At 38.7% G+C, this 16,100-nt stretch overlaps 1 protein-coding gene across 2 annotated transcripts in view; it reads right to left on the reverse strand.

Moving 5' to 3' along the window:
• The window catches only part of SLC27A6 (solute carrier family 27 member 6), a 38,355-nt gene extending 24,930 nt beyond the window's left edge, over nucleotides 1–13,425 (reverse strand). The window contains exons 1-4 of one of the 2 annotated variants that reach the window (XM_021380760.1): nucleotides 12,365–13,425; nucleotides 4,472–4,678; nucleotides 1,744–1,902; nucleotides 1,178–1,302 (exon numbers count right to left, since the gene is read on the reverse strand). In XM_021380760.1, the coding sequence (XP_021236435.1) occupies nucleotides 1,178–1,302; nucleotides 1,744–1,902; nucleotides 4,472–4,678; nucleotides 12,365–12,881 (1,008 nt within the window). In that variant the 5' untranslated portion in view covers nucleotides 12,882–13,425. The remainder of the gene's footprint in view (nucleotides 1–1,177; nucleotides 1,303–1,743; nucleotides 1,903–4,471; nucleotides 4,679–12,364) is intronic. The other variant, XM_021380761.1, reaches the window with a different exon arrangement.

Here is a 16,100-nt window from a genome sequence, read left to right on the forward strand (position 1 = left end):
AGAAATAATCATCGAATTATACAATACTTAGAGTTGGAAGGGTCCTTTTTGCATTCTCCTAAACATCATGTTAAATTAAGAGGACGCCATTCCATATGCATAATATAGGTACTTCCCAGCAGTTACTTGTTTTTATTTATTATTCAATAAAAGCTGTTTATGATCATAATTTACCATTCAAAAGCATTTACTGTAATGTTTTACCAGAGAAGGTAATCCATGATGAAAGATTTAGCATTTATTATATAGTCTATTACTGAAACATAGTAGGACAACCTGCAGCTCATAAATGAATAGAACAGTAGTTGCCAGCATTAGGAATATGAATTTTAATACTGGACTTTGAATATTTGTTTCATAGTCATTTGGACACACACAAGTGTTTTCTATGAAACAAGTTATTTTCTTTATCCATTCTAGCTGTATTATTCTATAACAAATCTTGAATTAATGCAAACAAATTTTATGCACTTAACTTAGCTTAAATCTTTGTGTCTCTCTATCATCAAGGAGTAGATATAGGAAGATACAATAAAGTAGTTAGACCAAGCGTTAATTCAATTAACTAGAGTCAGCTCCGTCTGATATTTACAATAGGTTCAGCACACATGGCACTCAATAACCTGCAGAAAGAACATCACACTGCTGAGTACCAAAGGAAAAGAAATATTTTCAAGTTAAGGCTTACGTGGTGTAAGGGGGGAATGTCACTTTAATGAAATCTGCATTGTTCTCTGAAAAGGCAAGTCCAACAAACCAAAACAGTGATGAAACATAGCCTGCAAAATTTTAGACCTCTCAAACACTTAAATGCCAAAAAACAAAGTTTTGAAAATTCTGAAAAAGTATTTAAGAGTAATCCAGGTTTCCTGAAATTAGTTTGTAAAACTTTAATAGTTATTCACTAAATGACACTGGCTCCATTTTTAATCTCTAAATCTTTTATTTTAATACCTTAACATTTTCACAATTCAAACCTTTTTTTTATTATTTTTTATTTATTTATTCATTTATTTTTTTACACTCTACAGATCACCAAATATTTCAGGAATCTCATGCAAGATGAAGGGCAGAAGAACAAGCTGTATACAGCTTTACTTCCTTTTTAACATAACCACTGTAAGAACAATAAGTGTACGAGTTACAGATGAATAGCCATCATCTTTGTTCCACTTACCACTGGTTGGCTGCAAAGGTAGCGGCAAAGTTCTCCAATGTACTGGATGACAGTCACATTGTACTTTTTGCAGTCACTCCAGAACTGACTAGCTGAGAACTTCTTTCTTAAGACACACGTTGCACCTTAATGGAAACAACAGAAGAGGAAATGAGTTGTTTTCTCTAAATGGCAACTTATCTAGCTGTGTTTGCCAATCTTTTCAAGTTCACCAAAGTACATTTTAATTATACTGTAGTGTACGATACTTAGTCTGTACATACACTAATGTGCTATGCACCCTGTCAAAATATATGCTTCTATATATGTAATATATGTATTTTTACCAAAATACAAAAAAAGTAAAAACATTTTTGACCCAAATAACTGTGTAACTACTGTTCAAAGATGGCTAGCAAAAGAGGTCCTTCTATATTACAAGACCCTCCTATTTCCTCAAAATACAGAACCATAAAGCTATTCAGAAAATATTCATTTGATTTAGTTTCTCTAAAATCAGTGAGCCCAAATTTGTTTAAACACATTTATAATAATTAATTCTCAATTAAAAATTAAATAAATCCCACCTAATTCAATGCATCCACCGATACCAAGAAGAGATGCTGCACTGTGGTAAAGAGGCAGAGTAATATAAATTATGTCTTCTGAAGTAGCACCAAAAGCCCAGAGTCCAGCAGCTGCTTTAAGAATTTGCATGTGACTGATGACTGCTGCCTTTGGAAGACCTGTAATGAAAACACAAAACTTTGCATAAAGCTTACCTTCAAGATAAGCCATTTTTTTCTTTCAATGTGAGGTCTCTAAAATCATAATTGTATCAATACTTTCTTTGACAGCCATCTATTCAGCTAGATAGACAAGTGGATCTTTAGGACAGTATTGTATGTTTTTTACACATAGTGACATGAGACAATTTGTAAACTCATGTGTTAGTTATTAAATCTGATGTAAATCAATTCAAATAAGAGGAAACATAAAGAAACTTCATGACCAATACACTATCAAATTATACAGAACTAGCAAAGGGTCAGCTATACATATGGACTTCTTTTCACATAAAACAGAATAGCACTAGGTCTTTTTCAGGCAAGAGTGTCTAGTGTAATTAAGAAAACTATGGGATCTGCACCAGATAGACGGAGTACACTTATCTAAAGATATGTTCATCTAAGTCTAGATGCTTGTTTTAGAACACTGTGAAGACAAACAGCTGATAATAGAGTGTGCAAGACAGTACTTACTTTAAAGTCAGCTAAGAGCCAATAACTTTATACTAAATACTAGGCTCTTACATTATCAAAAGTGCTTAAATGTTTAATTTCTTTAAAGTAGGTATCCCATACTCCTCAAGCTAAGAAATTCTTATCCTTCTAATTACATTGCACAGGAATAAAAAAATGAAATGTAAACTAATATAACGCATACAAGTATCCCACAACATCCTTCTCTCCAAATTGGGAAGATATGGATTTGATGGGTGGACTATTCAGTGGATGAAGAACTGGCTGCAGTATCGAGTCCAGAGAGTGGCAGTCAGTGGCTCAATGTCTGGATGGAGATCAGTGACGAGTGGTGTTGCACAGGCGTCAGTGCTGGAGCCAATGCTCTTTAATATCTTCATCAGTGACATTGACAGTGGGGTTGAGTGCAACTTCAGCAAGTTTGCTGATGACGCCAAGCTGTGGGGTGCGATCAACACACCAGATGGACAGGATGCCATCCAGAGGGACCTAGACAGGCTTGAGCAGTGGGCCCAGGTGAACCTCATGAGGTTCAACAAATCCAAATGCAAGATCTTGCACTAGGGTTGAGGCAACATCCACTACCAATGCAAGCTAGGGGATGAAAGGACTGAGCACAGCCCTGTCAAAGAAGACCTGGGAATACTGGTGGATGGAAGCTGGACATGAGCCAGCAATGTGCCCTTACAGCCCAGAAAGCCAACCAAATTGTGGGCTGCATTAATAGCAGCATGGCCAGCAGGTCAAGGGAGGTGATCCTGCCCCTCTACTCTGTGCTGATGAGGCCTCACCTGGAGTACTGTGTCTAGATGGGGAGTTCTCAGTACAGGAGAGACATGGAGCTGCTGGAGCGTGTCCAGAGAAGGGCCACAAAAATGATCCAAGGGATGGGACACCCCTCTTACAAGGACAGGCTGAGAGAGCTGGGGCTGTTCAGCCTGCAGAAGAGAAGGCTCCAAAGTGACCTGATACTGGCATTTCAATATCTAAACGGGCACTACAGGAAAGAAGGAGGCAGATTCTTTAGCAGTGTCTGTGATGACAGAACAAAGGGAAATGGCTTCAAGCTTAAAGTGGATAGATTTAGGTTGGATGTCAGGAAAAAGCCAGTGAGGGTGGTGAGGCACTGGAACAGGTTGCCCAGAGATGTGGTGGATGCCCCATCCCTGGAGACTGTCAAGGGAAGCTGGATCAAGCCCTGTGCAACCTGATCTAGCTGTGCATGTCCCTGTTCATTGCAGAGGAGCTTGTCTAGAAGACCTTCTAAGATCCCTTCCAACTCTAAGGATTCTAGAATTCTATGATTCTATGATCTCTGTTAGTGTTATTTCAAATATAGCTGACATCTGGACATTTTGAGCTTTTTAATTTTTTTATTCTAGGCCAACATTTTTACTTTTTAGATCTTCTCCCAGAAGCAGAAATAAATACACTAAATAATTATTGATATGAAGGAAAAAAAAAACATTAAAAAAATCTTCATTTAATTCCTCTTGTTGCTAAAACTGAATGAGAATGCCAATCTGCTTATCTTAGCAACGTCGTTCTCCTTTTCAAGTCACTAACCAGTTGGTGATGGTTTTTAAGTCTTAGCTTCTTAGCTGCTGGACAACTGGTATTAAACTCAGCCATCTGTTTCTAAACTAAAAGGATAATAACTTAATCCTATTTTCTGTCACTACATAAAACATGATTTAATGAAGAAAAAATGTCTATTTGTTTGATTTAAGATTGTTTTTTAAAGTTCTGGATACAATGTTAGTTATATTAGCCGTAAAAACACAGGAAAACATTTTATAAACACTTCAGCAGTTAAGTAGGTAGCAAAGCTTCTCTCATAGTATTTGTACAATCTAGCAAATAAGAAAAGAAAAAGCACATAATACTTTGAATATAAACATCCATCAGTAAGAAGAATGCTAATTTCCCACCAAAATGATATGAAGTATGATATTCTACTATAAAAAGATTAATCAAAAGATGAGAGTGTCAAAAAAATCAATCCTCTAGATGTCAGCTTTAGGAAAATACTATCTCTTTAGGAGACCTGTACCTGTTGTTCCTGAAGTAAATATATATAAAACAGATGACTTGAGGTTGCTGGCAGAGCGTCGACTAACTGGAACGGGGTCTTCAGATGCATCCTCCATTTTGTCTAAAAGGCTATGCACACTTGGAGAAGTGGAATCCTTGGTCATTACCCAAACACTGATGTCTTTCTGAAGATTTGGAAGAATTTCTTCTAATGTTCCAAGCAAATCTTAAAATTTAATATAAAATAATGTTAGTTAGATTATGTCTTCAAAAATTAAATGCAAATAAGGAACGTTTCCTCTGAAAGTTTTAATTTTTATAACGGAAAGAGGAACATTATTCATCTTCATTGATGTAAATAAATAAGATAGTGATGAGCTAGAATGGAAATTGAATGAAAACAGGATCTAAAATAATAAGAGTACTGCTGACACCACAATGTCTAATTGTCATCTAATTTGCCATCTTGTCTCATGGCAAAATGGTGATCCTTGATTATTAGCTCCTGCTCTCCCACTTATCACTGCATTATTGACAACTCTTTGTCATTGCTAAGAATAGAAAGCAGTATCATTAAGCTTCAACTTCAAATAAAAGATGAATAAATATGTTAAAAATGAATGGTAAATATATACACAGCCACCAGTTAAAATGCAGGTTTCCTAGGATGTCCTCAACAGCAATCTCTTGAGTATTTTTTTTCTCAAAAGCACGGAAGTGATTCAACTGGGGAAAAAAAAAAAAAAAAGGAAGGAGAAGAAGAAAAAAGAAAGCCACTATGTTATGTGTACAGACACTTGAATTTCAAAGAATACAAACATGATACAGACCTGTGGTTTATTCAAACACTTTCAGAAAAGCATGTGGCTATTTCTGTGGTTCTTCAACTGAATCTTCACCTGAGTCTGATTTTAGGTTTCAAACAATTTTATTTATTTATAACTACAGATTCATTCACAAATAACAATCCTTCTATTAGCTTTTACCTGAGTTTAAACGCAAACTCACTTAAATAAAATAAAATCAGTAGTATAAATAAGATGTATGTTGTTTGCTTAAGCAGGAAAGAAACTGAGAGAGAGAGTCCCAGATTAAACAAAAAGAAAAAATATAAACAGAGGCCAATTCCTAAGTAATACATTTGGTATTTATATTTTTAAGCATTTTTTTCAATCTGTCACTTTCACAGAATACCAAACAGACAGTAAAGTACTAATCCAGCAAAAATCTTAGGTATACGAATAGTCACATTGTTTTCAGTTCAAACATTCATACACTTAAAGGCATGTTTACGCTTAAGTGCTTTACTGGATCACAGCCTACACAGTTAATCCTGTAAATATCTCCATGGGTATAAATGTATGTTATAATCTCAGGTTTTATAAATGAATAAACAAATATAGTTGAAATGACTCACCCAGAACCTCACAATGAAGCACTGCCAGAGTTAGTATTTGAACTCTGGATATCAACCCCAAGCTCATTTTGCAAATAGAAGCCTTTTGCATATACTGTACACCATAATGGTGCAAGATATTTAATCATTTTTTAAAAAATTTCCTCTTGACAGACTGCTGTGTTTGTTTCAGTTAATGACACCTCTATTACCTTAGAGATACAGCCTCCCGTCCCCAACTACAGGAATGCCTTATAAACCTGAAGATGACAGAGGATGGTTTCTGTACATTTTGTATATGTTTTGCAAATATATCTGATGGGGTGTGACATAATCATTTTTGTGTCTGCATTCTCTGCAGAAGATATTTTTGCTTAGAATTGTACAACATAGAGAAATTCACAAATATTTCTGGTGCTGGTTTTTTTTTTTTTGCACTCAGAAATTCCAGATAAGATAAGCACCTGGCTCTTCAAGTGTTTGAGTAATAAGAACTGCAAGTCTATAAAAAAAGAAAAAAAAAAAGAGAGAGAGAGAGAGAGAATTTATCTCTAATTTCTTTTTTTCCTTTTTTCCTTTCTTTCTTTGAAGGAAAGAAAATGGTAACTACTAATATCAACTTCACATGTATAATCATTTAATATTCAAGAATGACAGAAGGGAATAACTCCCTTTTAATACATTGAAACATTTTTACTCTAAATAAGATCCAGCTTCAGATTAAAAATGCATGCTGTTTGCTGTTTCTCGACTCACCCAACCGAAGACCATTTTTGCTGTACAATAACTTGCTATTTTTTTTTTAACTACTACTGAACATTAGTTCTATGAGTAAATTGTACAACAGAATAGCATCTTTCTTGTTTGTTCAGGAATCTAGTACTTGGAACAATATGTGAACAGTTTGTAATGATAAAGAAGAAAGGGGGATTTAAAATAGCAGTTTTCAAAGTGCCAGGAACATAAAATTACTTCTGGAACAGGAATGAGCAATAGGGTGTTGAAAGACAGAACTCTCAGTTGTACTAAGACATTTCCAAAGAATAATTCTGATGACAGTCAACTAGTCGTTTGTTCCATGAACAAAGAATTTACGTGCCTGATGTTGCATAGAGCTCATTGGTCTTTACAAATCATCTTGTCCTTGTGTCGGAAATAAACAGCCCTCTTAGAGGAACTACTACATTTCATAATTTCTAGAGGTACCTGGCACGTGTACTTAATCATCTAGCAAAGCAATAATAGTAAAGCAATTTAGCTATTTAAATTTGTGGTTTCTCTCAAGTACTTGTTTGCTCTTTAAACTACACAATTTTATTCAGGTTTTGGTTTATTTGTTTTGGAAGAACTGACTGTTTATCTAATGTTTGGCAATATAGTCAGCAGCTCTGTGTGCACTATTCACATAGTTTGTATATGAATATTCACCATTTGCTAACTATTTGGCTTCCATTGGAGAAAAAAAAAATCTATAAATTTGTCAAAAATGAATACGCTTCTCCGAATATTTTTTTTCCTTTTTATAGCTACTCATTCTTTAACAGAAAGCTTGTGAAACTGTGTTACATTAAATTCACATGCATATATAAATATTCATCTTTTGAGAATCTTTTAAGAAAGAAAGGAAAATACGCTTTGGTTATAAGCTACTGTCCAAGACTGCAAGGTGTACAAAAGGTTTTTTATATTATTTCCTAGTAAAGAAGCAGCATGGCTTATTAGCAAACAGACAAGGGTACTACACTGATGAAAGGAATAAACCAGATTACGAGATCAACTTGCATTGAACAAAAAGTTTTTCAAAAAGCAAGCTGTAAGAAATTGTTCTTACATAAATTTGTTGAGCACCCTGACTCAGTAAACTATAGCAAGTCCAAACTGTTTCCCACACTGTCTGGCATCAGAAAAATTACTGTTCCCTGTACCTGATCCCCAAGTGACTCCTTACACTCAGTGCCTATTCTCACTAAGTAATAAGAACAGAAATTTCAAGTCAGTTGCAGATCAGAACCAGTGATGGAATACTGAAGTGCCACTGTAGGCAGAAAACATTCAGTGGCACCACCTTCTCATCAAAGGATATCTTGGGACAAAGACAAAGGCTTAAATAAAACAAATGATCAAAGAGATATTGTGTCATATAGAGCTGTTAAGAGTGCCTTCTGTGGGTCTGCTATGCTTTCCTTCTGTATGTTTAGGTCCAGATACCTCTGTCCACTTATTCCAAAGTTTAGAAAAGATGAAGGTCTTGACAAAATCCAATTTTTTTTTTACCCAGTGACTTACACATGAAAGATGACACTGCTGTTTGTACGTAATGCCATAAATAATTTAAAAAATACCACAAATACTTTCTTTACTCGTAGACACATTTCTGTCTGAACTTTATCAGCATAAACCATGGTTCTGAGCTCAAATGACAAAAATGGTTAGATTACACTAAGCAGCACAAAGCACTGCTGATGACTAAAGAGTAAAGAACTCTGGCCAAGAAAATGCTGTTCTTTGCACTGCTGGGAGATATCATTCTGAATGGCAGAATCACAGAATGAATGAGGTTAGAAGGGATTGATTGTTGGAGGTCATCTTAGTCTGACATGGTCATCGTTTTGCTTAAACACAGTCCTCTAAGAGCAGCTGCCCAAGCACATCCACTCAGCATGTACTCTGAATAGCCCTTGCTGTCAGGGCTGCTGTAACACAATTCTTTCACAGCTAAATCCTTCAGACAGAAGTCTTGATGGCAATCAGGGCTCAGCTGAACCCTTCCCAGTAGCAGCATGCTACAAATGCACTAACAAATTCCATATGTATCTTTCTGGTGGGTCACTAGATTATCACTGTTCTTTAATGGTATTGCTTTTACACAGCTGTTGTCCTAAAGATAAAATGTAAGTTTCTTGTTCAAGCAAGACTTCAATTAATAGAAATATTCCCTAGGAAGGTCAGGGTGCCTTTAAAGTTAACACATAACTCAATACCTTAATCCTCTGTTTATGCTCATAGTATTTAAATGAATAAGGGTGATAGAATGTGGCAATATATGTAGTAAGGATAAGCACCTTTTACCAGATCAGATTCCTGATAAACTGACAATCTGATAGACGGAAGCCATACAGCTTCCTTTTTCTCCTTTACAAGTTCCTTATTTACCCAGTTCTTAGGTAACTGCTGTTTTATTAAATACAGTTTCAAACTTCTGACTCTTAAAACAAGTATTCCCCAGAATGGGGGAGGTGATAGAAAGTTACATGTTTTCACGTTACATGAGAAATTAAAGCAAGAGCTAAAAATCCCAAAATCATTGAAATGCTTTTGAAAAGACAGCAGACAAGTGAAAGTAGCTAAAGCAAAATTTCGCTCTGAACTACAATGGCAAGTGGAAATACTAGAAAGGAACACAAAGTGTATATATTGGCAAAACAGAATCTGTATTTGGTTTACAGGCTATGTTCAAATGAGAATAAACTAAGTTACTAAACTGTGCTAAATGAACCACAAGAACATTGCTATTCCATTAAAAATCCAACTTCCTAGAGATATTCATTTCATGTAAGAAACCAATAAGAAGGAGACATTTTGCAGCTCCTCAAGCATGTGAGAGGCTGAAGAATCATAGCTTCAGGTATTCTGCAACCTTTCTGCAACTAAATCAAAACGAAACCCTAAAACTTCAGTTCTACTAGAAGACCTGAATCTGAAGTTAGAAACAGCAGTGAAAACATCAGAGAATTGTCAGACAAGAACAAGATCTGACTGCAAGTGCTGAAGGAAATATAAGACTATATTAAACCACAGCCTCTGAAAAATTTGCAGAAAAAAAGGACAACTTAGGAGTACAAAGTCCACTAAATGAGAGTGATCTTGCAAGAAGCAGCATGAAAGTCACGGAATAAAATGTAACCATAAATATTACCAGGACTATTTGGATAGAAATATTACAATTGTGGAAAGTAAAGCAAACTGAAAAAAGTGAAAGCATACTGAAAAAATGACAAGATGTACCAAAAGAAGAAATAAGACACAACTGTCACACACAGAGGAAGACTACACCAACATATTCTGCTCAAAGATACATCAATAAAAAATTGATCTGTGGGTAGTGATGCAGGTATCAACAGAAGGATGAAGGTCCCTGGACACCTAAATGAAATCTTAATTGGATTTAAATGCAGCTTCCAGATTTAATGTGCCATTAACAGACACAAATGTCAAGAGAAAATTTGGTCTTGCTGAGCACAGACTGTTAATGACCAAAATGTGACAGGACGATGTTCAATGTGGTGCAGTGTATGAACTAGATCAAAGGTAATCCAAAGTACTGAAAAGATAGCTTTGTAACTCTTTAAGTGCAATTGTTACCTCAAGCTCATTTGTGGGGGGCGCAGTGCATACATACTGCTAAAAATCAGGATTTCTTCTACGCAGAAACAATACCGTTATATAATGATCTGTAATTAAAAAAAAAATCCTTATATGACAATGAGAGATAATGGACCACAAGATGAATGCTTTAGTGTATGTATTTTGCAATAGAATATCCTATTTAGTATGCTGAGTTCAGGCTATTTACAGTCCTGTATAAAAGAGCATCAAAAGAGCAAAGCACACAAGAAAAGCTCAGATCGTACCTACAGGTAAGGCAGAATCCCTTGAAACAAAAACACTGGATGAAAAGATACTAATACACCTCTGAGGATTTATCTAATCAACTGTGTAACCTCAGTGTTAAATACCGACCTACAATTTTTATAAATATTATGGGGAATTATGTGCAATAACAACGTATGATCCAACTTTTTGTTTCAAGTGACATGAGTCAGTCCCCGCAGCCACTGGACAGTGTGTTAACCTTCAACTGCAAAACACGGACCTCTTTGGAGAGGCTGCTTCTCCAAATGACATGGCCAACAAACAAGTACAAAGCAGAGCTTCAGCTTCTTTCACAGAAATGGACAAAAACAGCTCTAAAATCCTGAAGAATACTGTAAAGCCCTATACCTCAAGGGTTTGAGGAAGTGAATGCAGAGACCCATGAATAACATAAGAACACCAACACATAAAAGACCAACCCAGAGACTAGCTTGTTGGTATTACCTACTTACACATAGCTTTTCTCCTCTGAGCTGAGATGGCCAGACTCAAAAAATAACCGCAGTCAATGTGCAAGAACTGCCTTAAGATTAAATCAGTTCCTCAATCAATACACTCAAAAGCACATATTTAAGATATGTAAGAATATGTAAGAAGGCAAAACTTAAAACTGACAGTTCAGAAACATTGTCGCCATATGCTTTGGGATTATATTTAAATTGGCTGCTGTTTCATTAGTTTAGTTATTAAGTATTCTATTATTCTTAAACCAGCATAGCACATACAATTGGAACTACATAATTAATAATTTAAAAGTATGTAAGGGAAAAATATTAACTACAACTGTGAAAGCATAAATTTGCAATAGCAGCATAGAGCAGACAGAAGGAAATGTAACCAGTTAGGTGTCACGGATGCAAAGCCCTACGAACTTTGTTAATAGGAATAGGACAAGAAGATGTGAGCTAGAAATAAGGCATAACATTTGAAATAATAATTTTAGAGAGGCAGAATGAAGCTTACATTTCATATTTTGAACTACCCTCCTCCACCCAAAGAGTCACAGTTCTGCATGATCCTTTAGCATTGTGGGTTTCACTAGCAATTGATCAAAAATGTAGACATGCTCAGGAGCCCAATTTTAGGTTATATCTCTCTGGCTTTGGTTTAAAGATCTCTATAACTGAAGCTTAACTGCAATAATGAAATGCACAGTATATCTACATCAAGTTTTTAAATTATTTTGACGTAGATAATAAGAAATGTACTGGAAACACACAGAAGACATGGTTATCACCTATTCAGATACAACAATTTCTTCTGTAATCTACTTACAAAGTAAGTTGGTTATGGCAAATCAATCTTCTACGTGTTACACCTATGAAGTAAAACTCCCTGTTCTAGACCCTGGAAAACAGGCATATCTTTGTAAACAGCTGTAAAGAAGAATCTGCATAGCGCGTAGCTACAGTACAAACAGTCTGGTTTTAACAGGTTTGACTACTACAAGGATGGTAGAATAGTACAGAAAAATAAAAATCATTACTTGGATAACAGAAATTGACTGTTTCAAACAGAGTAGGAAACTATTCTCAATAGCTGATTTTAATTAATAGCTATTGAATTTCTCTGAGACATATTAGGCAATTCTTGAAGTAATTAAACATTTGGAACAGGCTACATTCAGATGTTGCAAACTTTTCTGCAATGAATACTTTCAAGAACAGGTTAAATCCATGTCCACAGAGCATGGATATACTTCATTTAAGTGGCTTAAGTTTATCCTGAAGCCTTTTCTAGCCCCAGATTTCTTTCATTCTGTGAACACCTCAAACAGGTTTTCAGTGAAGGAGCTGAAAAGGCATACACTGGAAAAATGTGACATTAAAAGCTTCAGACATATAAATCAACTGAATATTTTACCTGCTCCCACTATCAGTATCTTGGGTTCACAGCTACTGACACAGTGCAGGAGAGACCTGCTGCGGACATTGAAGTTGAGGAAAGCTACCACACATCCCAGCTTGGCCAGTCCAAACCACACGTGGATGAAGTCAGGCTCGTTGCCCATCAGCAGGGCCACTGTGTCACCCTTCTTCAGAGTGCTGTGGTGAAGGAAGACCTGCGCTACCCTATTACTGCGCCTGTCTACATCCTGGTAGGAGAGCACCTTCCCGTCACAGATGAGGAATGCCTTGTGGGGCTGCTTCTCAGCCAGCTTCACGAACTTGTCCAGCACGGTGACAATCTTCCCTCTCTGCCTGTAGCTCTCCACTCTCAGCCCATAAAGCAGTACCTTCAGCAAGTACCTCAGGTCAGCCCAGAAGTAGGGGAAGAGAAGTTTCTGGATGAGATGCAAGGAGGCAATCCCGGCCACAACGCCCGGTACCCAGGAGGGAAGAAGCATTGGGAATGGAGAGAGGTCGTCCCAGGCACGCATTTCGTTACAGCTCGACACCCGGCTGGGTGCAGAACCTGAGAGGAAACTCGCCGGCAAACACCCGCCTCAGCCTCGGCCGCGCCCGGAGCCGCCCGCCGGCTGCAGCCAGCCCCGCACCTGCGGACGGCACGCACCGCGGGGAGAGGCGAGGTCAGAAGGGGCGGGAGCGCTGCCCCCACCGGCGGAGTTGGGGCGAACGCAGCACTTCCAACCTTCCCCTCCGTCCTCGGGACTCCCGGCGCAGAGCTGTTAGCGAAGTGGCGAGGGCCGCTCCCTGGGTCGGTTGCATAAGGCGCGGGCCGCCTCACTCCACCCAGCGCTCACATCCCGGCGGGGGGAACACGGCCGGGCTGCTGCGCACGATGGCGGCAGAGCAAAGAGAGCCTCACCCCCGGCAGACTCGCCGTGCCGTGCCGTGCCGTGCCGTGCCCTCCCCACTTATTCGATCCTGTGATGTCCTTAGGCCTCCACTCTCTGCTGAGGCTGCAGCAGGACTCGAGGTTCACAGGCCTTGACACCAGCACAGCCTGGGCCCTGCCGTGGCCTCGGGAAGTTTTAGACAGAGGAGACCAGCACCAATACCAGGGTCCCGGAAGTGTGCTTGTGACTGCCACCTGGGAATGGCAGGCTGGGTCAAGGCTGTGGGTCAGTGTACCATGCCAAGGTCTTTTTGGAGGAGGGCAACTAAGCTGTGAAGGGTCTGGAACACAAGTCTTACAAGGAGCGGCTTGAGGAAACTGGGATCTTTACTCTGGAGAAGAGGAGGCTCAGGGGAGACCTTACTGCTCTGTACAGCTAGCTACCTGAAAGGAGATGGTGGCAAGGTGGGGGTTGGACTCTGCTCTCAGGTAACAGAGATAGGACAAGAGGTAGCGGCCTCAAGTTCCTAATATACAACCGTTCAGGTTGTATATTAGGAAAAACTTCTCAGAAGGAGTGGTGATGCATTGGCACAGGCTGCCCAGGGTGGTAGTGGAGTCACCATCCATGGAGCTGTGCAAGAAATGTGTAGATATGGTACTTAGAGACATGGTTAGTAGGCATGGTGGTGATGGGTTGGCGGTTGGACCTTAGGCATCTTTTCCAACCTTAGTGATTCCACAATTCTTTAAGGAACACCACTGGCAAGAAGCTGTCAGCATCTGTACACAATGTTGGTACCACTTCTCTTGAGGTCTGTCATTGCAGACATATCAATGTTCTGAAGGAACCACACTTCCACTGTGGTTGTACATGGTGAGACACTGAACTTGGTGTTTGTGTACTTCAATGCAGCTGAATTTGTAGTCATACAGACCATGAAAGGATGAGGTCATTTTTTGGATGACACATTTTCTGCACTTGAGCTTACTGTAAACAATTTCAGCATGAGTTGTGCATCCTGACAAAAAATTCAGAGGTACTTATTTTAAAGCTGTATAGTACATCCAGTTTTTAGCAGTATGTAAATGCACTCTGGAATAATTTTTACTTTAGTAAAGTCATGAAACCATAGGTACTGGCTGACAGCGTGAATTCCTCTGCAGTTTAAGTTCCTTTTCCATGCCACATCCAGCTCTGATAACATCTCAGTTCTGCCTATTGTTCACCTTCACTGCGCAATCCATCAGTGAAGCTCAAAATTCTGTCTTGCAACAGTACCGCTTGATGTTCTGTCTTGCCACTAAGAACAAGGCCTGATTAGGTATGAATGCATAGACATATTTTTGTCATATGCATTCTGTCTGGACAACCACCAGAAGTAAATTCAAGCAAATGAAGTTGCTCAGAACTAGATTACAAATTATTTCATGACTGTAAAGGCTGTGGTGTTAGTCGGCTGGCAGTTTATATCAACAGTAATGTACCTTGTTTGTAAGGTAATAAAAATTGCAGTAGCTAATATGTAATTGATAGAGCAGAAAAGGAAGATAAATACAGAATGAGCTGTGAATAAGAAAGATGTGTTTTAAATATACTGTGCTGTGAACTAAATCAGACAGGCAAGTGAGCAGAAGTCACTAAGGTGACTGACTGATGACTAGCACATGGCCAAATACATTAATAAAAAGAACAGAGAGAATAATAGAATGGCTTGGGTTGGAAGGGACCTCAAGGATCATCAAGCTACAACTCCCTTGCCACAGGCAGGGCTGCCAACCTCCACATTTCTTACTAGACCAGGTTGCCCAGGGCCCCATCCAACCTGGCCTTGAGCACTTCTAGGGACAGAGCATCCACAACGTCATTGGGCAGCCTCTTCCAGCACCACATCACTCTCTCTGTAAAGAACCCCCCCTGAAATCCAGTCTAAACCTTCCCTCCTTGAGCTTAAAACCATTCCTCCTTGTTCTGTCACTATCTATCTGAGTAAAAAGTTGATTCCCCTCCTGTTTATAATCCCCTTTTAAATACTGGAAGGCTGCAATGAGGTCTTCTTTCAACCTTCTCTTCTCCAGGCTGAACAAACCCAGCTCCCTTAGCCTGTCTTCATAGGGGAGGTGCTCCAGCCCTCTGATCATCTTAGTGGCCCTCCTCTGAATCCTCTCTAACAGCTTCACATCTTTCCTGTACTGGGGGCCTCAGACCTGGATGTAGTACTCCAGATGAGGCCTCACCAGGGCACAGTAGAGAGAGACAATCACCTCCCTGTCCCTGCTGGCCACCCCTCTTCTGATGGATCCCGGGATACCATTGTCCTTCTGAGCTGCAAGAGCATACTGCTGGCTCATGTTCAGTTTTTCATCCACCAGGACCCCCAGGTCCTTCTCCGCAGGGCAAAGGAAGAATTTTGTGCTATAGATGTTATTAGTGCTACTAATCCCAAAGAACTGAAATTATAAGCAAGATCCTAATATAAAGACAGTGATACTTTGAAATTTGCAGTTTTGAAGGAAAGTTCTGGTTCTGCAATCTCTGAATTGTCTCAGTTCCTCTCAACTGTGCATAGAAATCCAATCCTCTGTATTCATTACCCAAGTTTCCTTGTAAAGGTAATATTAACTTCCTTCTTCTCATCCTCCCAATGGGGAAAGGGAAATTTAAATACTGTATCTGTTGATTTTCAAGAGGTTTATAATTTGTTATAAAAACAAGCAACCTCAGGCAAGAAATTCAGTAAATAGTGAAAGAGTTACAGAATTTAGGCAACTAATATTGAAAATGCTTTTGGTCCCTGCCTGTGCCAGAATTCCTGTGTGATTCTGGATTAATCTCTTAAACCCTCCACCAGGTGGGTGA

The sequence above is a fragment of the Numida meleagris genome, chromosome Z (assembly GCF_002078875.1).
Source record: "Numida meleagris isolate 19003 breed g44 Domestic line chromosome Z, NumMel1.0, whole genome shotgun sequence".
NCBI classification, from domain to species: Eukaryota; Metazoa; Chordata; class Aves; order Galliformes; family Numididae; genus Numida; species Numida meleagris.